Source organism: Haplochromis burtoni, unplaced genomic scaffold (assembly GCF_018398535.1).
Source record: "Haplochromis burtoni strain Fernald_Lab_line unplaced genomic scaffold, NCSU_Asbu1 Contig_370, whole genome shotgun sequence".
Classification (NCBI taxonomy): Eukaryota; Metazoa; Chordata; class Actinopteri; order Cichliformes; family Cichlidae; genus Haplochromis; species Haplochromis burtoni.
Genome location: NW_024582731.1, coordinates 438,272 through 449,295, shown reverse-complemented (window position 1 = coordinate 449,295; position 11,024 = coordinate 438,272). Strand labels below are relative to the sequence as shown.

Genomic DNA, 11,024 nt, shown 5'->3' with positions numbered 1-11,024 from the left:
CACACGCACACAGAGAAACGTGTACATGTAGAGAAGCACAGCGGGAGTCAAATGAATGCTTTTCTTTAGGAACGCAATTTGATTGGGAGATGTCATCTAAAGCTGCTGGGATGCATCAGCTGTTCTTAGCACGATCAGGCATGAGTCAAGGTGTAATTTCATGTCATACAAATGGGTTATTCAAAGCATATGTGCTTGTGTAGATTTACCAGTGTCTGCAGGTCATTCTCTGCATTTCTGGACTCCAGATCTCTCCTCTGGCGGACGCTGTTTTGATTCCGTCCCTCCGACTCTCGTCCTCCAGGCGTAACAGTGCTGGTGTTCTTTGAGGTGCTCACTGGGTTCTGAAAGACACAGACACACAAAGAAAGGCTTATTTGTTGGAAACATGTAAGAGAACGAGCACTGCCACTGTATCACATTATTAATTGGAACAGCAAAAATACTTCTTATTGGTGTTTAAAGCTACTTTGTCTAATTACAAACTGAAGAATTCAACAAAAACTTTTCACCACTAGAGGGCAGCTTTTTATCAGCTGGTGCTGACATGTTTTCTGGTCTGCGCTGCTGTTTGACTTTGAACATTTGATTTAGCTACCCCATTTCCTCAAGAGACTTTGCCTTTTTCTCTCACCACCACTGTAAGCAGGTGTGTCCTGTGATGATGTGGCCGCTTAACTGAAGGTTAAATTGACTCAGCATGTTTTGGTACAAAGTGGTATAAAGTACAGCCTAGCACTAGTTTAATGTCAGCTGATCTCTTTAAGATAATCCATGGTTGTGATAGTCATATTTTTAAGCACAAATTTAGAAGAAGTATCTTTAAGATAACAGGTGACAAAACTGTGGAAAGAAGCTGTATGTTGTGGACTGTTTGAGTATTGGTGTGCATTTGTGGTGTTTCTGTATTTGTGTGCCTTACAGAGACATTGAGTGGGTTTATCTGTATGTCAGTGGTACAGTTGATGGGTCCCTCTGTGTCGTAGCTGGTGATGTAGAGCAGAGAGCTGTTTCTAAACTGGTATGGCCACTTGACCTCCAGCGCTGCCTTACTGAACGTACTGGGACCGTTGTTCAGGAGCTGTGAAAGGGGAATGCAAGTTTTAATCTCAGTCCAAAGAAATAAAAATACAGAAGAAATATTTTCAATAACCACTGGCATTAAACCTGTGACTGTGAAGCTCTAATAAATCATTTCAAAAAACAAAAAGCAGTTGAACTATACAATAATACCAAAAGGGTGGGAGACCAAGAAATACAGTCTCATATAGCATAATTCATTGTGAAATCATGAGGTCAGCTTGACCTACATTACATTATGCTTGCTGGTAATAATAATAATAATAATAATAATAATAATAATAATAATAATAATAATAATAATATTATCATCTTGTGCAGTCTTAGTTAAATCAGTGAGATAAAAAAAACAGAATCACCCGTCTCTCCTGCATGTTCGTGCATGTGTGCCTGTACCTCGTAGACGTGTACTATTTGTGGTCCGATGTCGTCACCAAATACAGGAGGGTCTCTCGGTTTCCAGTTGGCGATAGGAATAAACACCTGACCAGGGGATGAAGACCTGGAAAAACATTTTAAGGAACAATGTGAAGCTGGAATCATAAAAACTTGTTTTTAAAGCAAGTTTCAAAGTCAGAGATATACCAGTTAAACGAGGGTGTAGTCAACACTTTTGTTTTTATAGTTGTACAAATTCTGTAGCTTTTAAAGCCTCATCCCTTTTTAAAGATGAGGCAACAAGCTTATCAATTATTATTATTATTTAAATACACTATTGGGAAAATCATATAAATTATAGCCTCTTCTTTTGAAGCTTCTTAAGCAGAAAGAGAAACACCTTCAGGAGCAGCAGTGTGTGTTTCTGTGCGTTTTACCCTCTGATGGAGACTTTAGCGAGTACAGCCAGTTTGATGACGCTGGTGACTTTGGGACTGGTGTTGTCAAACTGGTTAGAGCTGAAAAATCAACAACAAACAGTCACATTCATATGACCAAAAACAAACAAACAAACAAACAAAATCCCTAACCCCTAAATGTGTTAAAATAAACAACATCACAATACAATGATCTAACCTTATTAAGATAACCTAACCTCACACACGTCTCTGGACTGTAGATGGAAGCCAGAGTCACCTGAGAGAACCCACACAGACACGGGAGAACACGCAGAGGTTGGATTTGAACCCAGGACCTTTTTGCTGCGAGGCCATCGTACTAACCACTGTGCCAGGTTTAGTTACATCAGTAATTCAAACTGCGCACAGGTCTGAATGCAGTGAATGGTTGTCTGTCTTTATGATTCAGCCCCAGCCCTAATTGTCCAGGGGGAACCGTGCCTCTCGTCCTAGGACAGCTATGATAGGCTCTGCCAGAACCATATCTTATGCGCAGCAACTCAGTCCTGGAGTCTGTTACATTTCTAATGTAAGGATCCTAAATTGGATAAGCTGAAGAAAATGAATGAATGGCTGGAGAAATATTACAACTTATTGATTACTCTATTCTTATTTGTAAAGCATCTAAAAGACATTTCAAAGAAGATATATGTCATAAAAAAGGCAAATAAAGATGAAGATAAAATAAAATGAAAGACACTATTGAATAATAAGTCCAGTGAATGATGGTAATAAATACTAAAAAAAGTAAAATCCTGATTAAAAGTTCGAACCTGATGCTAAAGTGCTAAATTCTACATTTGTGCTTATCGTGAACAAAATGCTGTCAGTGCCAAACTGCAAATCAAAGACATCACAACACTCAACTGCAACTAACTGACTGAAAATCTGTTGCTCCAACCTGACAAATAAATACAGTAATCACCAACAATGTTGCTAATATGTAGAGCTCATGAAAGAAATCAAAAATAAATCAGGAATAAGTCAAATGTAACGGATAATAATAAAGATAACTACCTTAAAAAGTTTTAAGAATATGAGAAAAGGTTAAAACAGTTAATCTGTACATGTCAAAGATGATGACAAAAAGAGAGAAACGGCCTTCAGAAATCTCCTGACACACATTTAAGGAGCAGTGAAACTGCTGTGCAGTACGAGTGTGTCGATGAGCTGAAGAGGAGGCGAACCAAAGACTGCTGAAAACCCTTCATTAACATACTTCTCTCTCTCTCTCTGCCACAGAAGTACAAAAACACTAACACAGAAGAATGTGAAGACGGAGCTGCTTCCTTCACAGTTTCAGGGCTTTTGTCATTCAGATGAGCGAGACGAGGAAAACAGCTCTGCTTTAATGAATTAAGTGGGCTTAACACTCAGTCTGATTGCAGTTAGCTTCTATCACGCTAAACCTTCTGAGGTGTGTTGATGCTACTGTACCCTGCTTTTCTTTTGTGTCCTTGGAATAACAGCAGAGTCCTTATCATTTCACACTGGATACAGGATGTACTGAAATCCTTCATTTTAAACACTTCTTGAGACTACCATTAATTCCTCATAATGACAAAATGAAAACTTTATTTTTATTTTAGTCTTGATTTTAGTCTTTGTGTAACTTTTGCCTCTCTATACACCAGTGTTTGTGTGCTAATATGAAAAAGAAAACAAAAACTGAAGTGCTGTCAGTAGGTGGCACTATGCGGCACTCATTACAATTACCCAGAATTACCTACTGTTGATATTTCAGGCCTTCGAAGTAAGTTCGACTCAATTTTGACCAAGGCCAGAGAGTCCCTCATAGTGATTGTGTACAACAATTTTTAAACAACAGATCTGTTTAGAATGTATAAACAGCCCATTTGACTAATAACCAATGTTCCCTCTAAGCTGCGTGCGCAATTGCGCACTGCTGGCACGCTCTCTGCGCACAGAAAATCTGTGCTGCGCACAAAAAAAAAAAAAATCTAACCTGAATTGAAATTAAAATTAAAACTTTAACAATTCTGTTTTGCAGTGTTAGTCAGTAAGTGGCTGGCTGCTCCCGTATGGGATTAGAACGATGCCACCTTATCCCATAGTCCAGCCAATGATGCGATTCACATATACGCAGCTAATCAACGTCGTTGACAGACTATGACAGCGTCCTTATGTGCCGACACCGGTGTTTTAGCTAGCAAAGCGGCGTGGCTGATGTGGAGTGAAGCCACGTTAATGACAACGTGTAGAATCATTGGAGATGTGAGCAGGACAGACGGAACAATTGAAAAAGTGTGGACTTTACACCAGTTTTTAAATCGTGTTGATAGGCCACGTAAAACCAGAGTTATGATAAAAATATATGCAATGTTTGGTTTTCTTCCTGAATACTGTCGTTGTTTATATTTACTGCAGGAAGAAACGGTAAAAACTGCATTTTATAAGGAAAACGCTCGAAAACACTCTCCGCCTGTGAGCAAAAACATACTACTACTACTTACTTCCAATAGTGTGAACATACTACACAGGTCATGAACAATTTTTTTAAATTTTCATTGTAAGTGGGCTAAAGCAGTTATTTAAAAGTCGTCTAACATAAATGTAAATGCTGTAATTTGATTATTTTAATAAACCATGTGACTTGGATGGATTCGATGCTGGCGTGACCACAGTGCACACGTCTAATGTTGCTCACAGTGGTCCGAGGGACCGCTCAGGGAGTTTGTGTGTTCACTCAGACACATGAAAAATTAGAGGGAACATTGCTAATAACCAAACTAAACTGATGATTAATCCTAATGAAATGTTTGTAATGCATTTTTCTACTAGTCACACATTGACTTTCATACAGCACTTTATCTACCTCCATGGCCAATTTAGAATCAACAATTAACCTAACACGCACATTTTTGCTGGAGTACCCAGCAGGCAAAGGGGGAACATGCAAGCCCCACACAGAAAGGCCCCAGCTGGGATTTGAACCAGGAACCTTCTTGCCCTGTTTCCTAACCACCCCACCACCCTATTACAGCTCTTGTTTCTGTGTGAAGGCACCATCTGACCTCATTATGACCTTTGTTCTTATGTGTACCACATATGACCACTCCTACACAGTTTTACTGTTCCCCAAGATTTAAAATCCACCTGATCTGAACCGATTCAGGTCGAATTTGTCCCGGAACAGTCTCGGTGTACAAACATTTATAGCACCTATACAAAAGCGTAGCATCCAGGGTATTTTTGCTTCTATCAAATATCAAAATGGGTTAAATTTGATGAGTTAAAGCAGGGTCAGAACAAAGAGACCAAACACTGTTCCGTACCTGACTATCTGCAGGTCAAAGCGGACAGATGTGTCGTCCTCTGATAGCTGTTGCACGCTGAACCCCAACTCAGCCACCATCTGACCAATGAGAGCACAGGGACAGGGCCAATCAGTGAGCAGGAGGATGCAAGAAATTCCAGCAGACATCACTAGACTTGATTTGGTGAACAAAGGTCACTCAAAATAATCGAAACTTCATTACTGACGTATTCTGATTTTAAAGCTGCAGTTCAATATATTTGATTCAGATATTTATTCAGGCAAATCAAATGTGCTTTAAAGTTTTCTTTCCCTTCTGATCAACTTCCAGTTGGACCAACTCCTATGTGTGTGTGTGTGTGTCTTTACATGCACCGATCACTGACCTTAGTTCCTCCCTTCATGGGGTTTCCAAGGTCACACACCACCATTTTAGTCTGGTTCTCTTTCTTGTAGGCGCAGGACAGCCTAGACAGGGCCTAAGAAAAATAAGACATCACTGATTATTACAAGAATTATTACCAGCTCAATGATGAACTGGATTGTACAGTAATACTTTATGAACAAACATTCCAATGCAAGAACTTTTCAGCTTTATTTCTCAAAGTACAGCAGCAGGAAAATGTATCTCCTCACTTCAAAGTGAACATTAAACTGATTTTGCCTGAATCTGGGCAAAGTGGAGTGGTGTCTGTATTACCTGACTGCGACCGCTGAAGTCAGCCTGCTGCGGAGGGTAGATGTGGAGTTCGGCCTCGTAGGCTCCCTCGCCTTGATTCTCAGCTGTGATCTCCAGGGTCAGAGCGTTATCATCGCCAATGTAAATCTGGTCACGGTCACTGAAGGGAGGCAAAGAACATTAAACTGAGGGTTTCAACCTAAATTTCCGTCCTGATTTCATTGGCAAAACTTTTTGGTTTAACTTAGGTTGAGTTTGTTTTCTCACCTTTTAACCGACAGCTTGAGGTCAGGTTTGCAGATGTTGTCAGGCCCACAGTCCAACAGGATATGAACCTGATGGAGAGAAGAGCAAAGATGAAGATGTTCAGTATCAAAGAACAATAAATAAAAGGAGTCATTCAGTATTGTTTGGTCCAAACTACTATAAAGCCTTCATTATCAAAAAAATAAATTGTGAACTATCATTCTCTACATGCCAACATGACTACCAAAGGCCCTAAAAGTCACAGATCGCTGTTCATTCATTGAATAAGCTGCACATACTTACCTGTTTGTTGATTTCAGATGGAGATGACATGTCAACAATAGGCTGCAATCCCGTTTTGTCTGCAGCCTGCTGGTAGTTCATACTGTACTCCATCGACACTGAGATGGGAGTGATCTTATCCCGGAACTCTCGATTATCCTGACAGAGCAGGAGGAAACATAAAGAGCCATGTTTGTAAATCCATTCCTGGGAAGCATTTTCCTTTTATCCTTCAAACTTTGAAAACCTCTGTGGTCACAAATCCAGTTAACATGCATCTCTAAAAGCATCTTTCATCCTGTGTTAGTCCTGTGATCCTAAACCGTGTGACTCGCTCACCAGGTAGACCCACTGCTCCTCGCAGGTCGGCCCTTTGCCGTTGGACACAGTCGTGTCTTTGGAGTACTGAAAGGTGCCACTGTGCAGGAAGAAGACACGCTTAGTCGTCTCCTTCTGCTTCAAGCGGTCCAACATGAGGTCCACTCGGAAAGCTGGGAGAGTTATTAGACAAAATGTGAATGTTGCACCGCCACAACTAATGCAACTCTTCTTGTTGTGCGGAGGGAAAATGGGATGTAGCTTCTGCAGATTTACTTACTGAGCAGGTTTGGAGCCCTATGGCCGTTGACCTTCAGACAGTACTTCACCTTAAAACTGAAAAACAACACATGAGTCGCCCTAATAATGTTTAACAATGATGTTTCAATCAGTTGTTGACAAAAATGCACAGCAAAGGATGACTGTAGGTGTTTATGTGTGCAGGCGAACCGAACGTATTGACAAGAAAAAGAAAAAACCTGTCAGAAAAGACTACAAGTACATGTTTTAGTAGAAATGTGACTGTTCACCATGATACAGGTGTGCTGGTATTAGACAGTGTGCAGTTCTTTTCCTCAGGGTTGATGATCAGGGGTGTGATGTCCAACGTGGCATTTACACTGATCACTGGACGGGCTCTGTACATGCACAATACACCGAGGTTAGGTCAGTGACAATACAAGCGACAAAAAAGTTGCTTATTAAGATGAAAGATTTTGATGAAAGACTAATCGACTGTTACAGCTCTAATCAAGCATTTAGCATTTTACAAATGATTTTTAAAAGTATATTTAAAAAATTGCCTTGTAAGGTGCTCAAGGCAGAACACATTAAGACGGACAAAAGTATTTAAAAACCACACAGCATCATGTCACATGGCTGCCATGGCTGCTGGGACAAAGCTGTTTTTAAACCTTGTTGTTCGTCCTGCATTTGGTTTGTTTTGGAAAATTAAGTATGGAAAAACAAGCTTTTAGGAATTCCAGTGAACACTTTTACTTAATGTTCTAGGCCTTAAACCTGCATTCTTCTTAATGTCCAGCAGGGGGTCGACAGCTGTTGTTGCAACAAGTCTCTGGAAAACTCTCCTTTAACTTGATCTGAGTACATGCCTCCATAATAACTGCATGATCTACATCACTGATTCTACTGTACGTTTTAGAAAGCAGTTATTGCAATTGACAGCTGAGCGTACAGTGCCCCAGTCAGAAACCCTTCCACTCACTCATCACATCTGGTTTCAAGACCTCAACAATGGAAACACTCCGTGCACATCTGGTTGTTCTAAGCGGTTATGAATGAGTATGACGGTATGAAAAGGGTTCACATTAAACATTTAGGATATATATGTACATAAATATTAACAAACAAAAACAAATGAGCACGGGGATGAAGGTTGAACGTGTCCTAATAGCATCTGTAAAGCCAGTAGGAGCTGAATGAAAACAGCAGCTCTTTGATATCAGAGGTGGCCTTGCTCATTAAACTCATCAGCTTCTATCAGAAGCATTACAGACACACACACAGTCACAGCAGGCAAGCACACTCACACACGCAGTGTAGATTAAGGATTTGATTACCTGTATAAAACGGCTCTGTCTGCTCCAAACACTCCAACTATTAAATCTGTGGGGCAGAAACACACATCAGCTCTTTTTCACAGCACAGCTACTGACATTCATTTGCCTCCTGCTGTGCTTCTCTACATGTACACGTTTCTGTGTGTGTGTGTGTGTGTGTGTGTGTGTGTGTGTGTGTGTGTGTGTGTGTGTGTGTGTGTGTGTGTGTGTCTTTACCTGGATATCCATTCTGGTCTATGTCAGTATTTCCAGACATGGAGTACCCAAAGCTAGGGGGCATGTAACTGGATGCCCATTTGCCCTCCAGGCGCTGAGAGATGAGGCAAACATTTCAAATTAAAAGTTTATGTTGGAGCTCTTGTTGCTATAGTAGTAAACTTCCTTTCAGCTAAAAATTATAGCACACCAACGTGACTGGGAGGATGTGGGAAGGCCACATCGACGTGACCAGCTGCACAGTGGTCAGAACTGAATCCAGTTATCTAAATCAGCTGATTTGAAAGTGAAACTAAAAACAAACATAACTAAAATAGTTCTTACAGCCATTCTTTGAATGTCTAATCAGGGTTTTATGGTAATCCCAGACTAACTGTGAACCAGTTTAAGTGAAAACTTTATGTTTGCTGTATTTTCAGTGAGGTTAGAATCACTGGTTTCAGCAGTCTTTGCCTGTGACGACTTCAGAGTGTGGGCAGGATTTTCACTGTGTACAGCGCTTCACACCATAAACACTAAACAGAAGTCTTAAAAATAAAAACAAAGAATAAAAGTTGTCACCTATATAACATTTACAAAATCCAGTTACTGTAGAAATCTAACTATAAGCGGGTAACTAAAGTGTATATAAACACAGTAAATGGAAGGGGCAGGTGTGGCATTTACCTGGGATGGTGATGCTTTGGGCCCCTGAGGGCTGCCATTATGGATGTAAACCAAGCCATTATGGTTGGGGCCTCCGTAAGGAGCAGAGATGGCCACATCTGGAGAAGAGTGGAGGGAGATGTGGAGTGGGTAAAGAACTACTGTGTAGCAGTCAAGGTGAAAAGCAGCTGATGCATTTACTAAATCATGTATACTTCAGCAGGGACCTGTGTCTGTGTTTGTATACACACATATGTATCTGTGGACAAATTTCAGTTTTAAATCGCTGTTTCAACTGGTCTTCATCATCAAAGGGATGTGTGGGGGCTTGAACTGGTTAGTGGCTCACTTTATCCTCACAAAGACAGAAAGAGCTAAAACACCGGAGGGGGAGAGGGTGGTGTATTGTCGTGCTCTCTGTTACCGTTGTAGCCATCCATGTTCAGGTCTCCTAGCGCTGCAATGGCAGAGCCATATCTGGCGTAAACTTCGGACCCAGTGAGCAACCGAGGTGGTTGGAAGGAAAATCCACCCCGACCAAGATAGACAGACACCTGAAGAACACACACACACACACACACACACACACACACACACACACACACACACACACACACACACACAGTTTTAACAAACTGAAGCCTAACAAAAAACTCCACATCTTTTATATTTTGCTCATATTTTGGAAAGATTTACCCTTTGCCTTAAATTTGTGTTACAGTATTAATATTTTAAAATTAGTGCTGCCAGCGTTAATCTCGTTAAAATAATGTTAACGCCATAACTGCATTAACGCGGCAAATCTCCATTAGCAAGTTAGCACGGGGCGATCCGTGCTAACTTGCGGCATGCTTTGATGCCGTGCAGCCCTACGCCTTAGCTAACTCTTGTTAACTTCATTTTAACAATATTAACACTGACAGCACTATTTTAAAATAGCTTCATACTTCGGCACAGAGTTGTTAATTTTCAAATTACTTCTTACAAATTTGATGAGTTTCCAGCTAAATATATTTGCTTTCTTTAATAAAAAACAAAGAAAGCACAGTTCACCTAATCTGTCAAACACTTTTACAGTATGAGTATGTATGTATGCACATATGCAACGGATGCTCTGTGTGTGCCTACCTGTCCCACCTCCCTCAGTTTTCCATCTGAGCCCCTGTCCATGAAGAGAGGAGCTCCAACGAACACATCCATATTACTGACAGACAGATGAAACACAAAATAAGAACACCAGATTACTTATTATTTGATTATATTCATTTAATATTCATTCATCTGCATTTTATATTTATAACTAAAACACAGTAAGGGCAAAGCGTCTGTCATCCTTTACATCCCTTTGTGATCTGTTTGACACTAAGAAGAGTGCTTGTAGAGAGGACAGAGATGGCACAAGAACTGGTGAAAAGGCTGTTTAAACAAAACTATACACCGAGTCATCGAATTGCTCAGTATGGAGTGATTTTATCTCAACTGCTTTTTTACTTTAGAAGGTGCCGTGCAGCATTGCTCCATCAACAACAGCGGAAAGACTTAAATGTCACTCAGAAGACATCAGAGCTGTGTCGACTGATAAACAACAACAACTCTAGTATCACATTTCCACGATGTTACCCACATTTCACCCACTCTGATTATTTGCCAGATAAATAGATTTTAATAGATTTACTGACACTCAGTATTTCCTCTTTCTTAAACGCACCAATAGAGACCAACCAGCTGTTTATCATCATCAACCAGTTAACACAATACTCTCACAACAGGAGCAGATGGGAACAAGCAGTCAGCGTTTGTTAGCATGCTGAACAGAAACACTGATAAGATGGTCAAACATCCTCTGAGAGGTTTGGTGGTTGTGT

At 40.5% G+C, this 11,024-nt stretch overlaps 1 protein-coding gene across 1 annotated transcript in view; it reads right to left on the bottom strand.

The window, feature by feature from the left end:
• The window catches only part of itgav (integrin, alpha V), a 40,403-nt gene that overhangs the window by 6,975 nt on the left and 22,404 nt on the right, over positions 1 to 11,024 (bottom strand). Inside the window, exons 12-28 of the mRNA XM_014340454.2 lie at positions 10,288 to 10,363; positions 9,584 to 9,713; positions 9,181 to 9,278; positions 8,515 to 8,608; positions 8,299 to 8,344; positions 7,249 to 7,356; positions 6,999 to 7,054; positions 6,740 to 6,891; positions 6,422 to 6,559; positions 6,140 to 6,207; positions 5,894 to 6,032; positions 5,580 to 5,672; positions 5,213 to 5,292; positions 1,896 to 1,976; positions 1,477 to 1,582; positions 923 to 1,081; positions 210 to 344 (exon numbers count right to left, since the gene is read on the bottom strand). Coding sequence (XP_014195940.1) covers positions 210 to 344; positions 923 to 1,081; positions 1,477 to 1,582; positions 1,896 to 1,976; positions 5,213 to 5,292; positions 5,580 to 5,672; positions 5,894 to 6,032; positions 6,140 to 6,207; positions 6,422 to 6,559; positions 6,740 to 6,891; positions 6,999 to 7,054; positions 7,249 to 7,356; positions 8,299 to 8,344; positions 8,515 to 8,608; positions 9,181 to 9,278; positions 9,584 to 9,713; positions 10,288 to 10,363 — 1,759 coding nt within the window. The remainder of the gene's footprint in view (positions 1 to 209; positions 345 to 922; positions 1,082 to 1,476; positions 1,583 to 1,895; positions 1,977 to 5,212; positions 5,293 to 5,579; positions 5,673 to 5,893; positions 6,033 to 6,139; positions 6,208 to 6,421; positions 6,560 to 6,739; positions 6,892 to 6,998; positions 7,055 to 7,248; positions 7,357 to 8,298; positions 8,345 to 8,514; positions 8,609 to 9,180; positions 9,279 to 9,583; positions 9,714 to 10,287; positions 10,364 to 11,024) is intronic.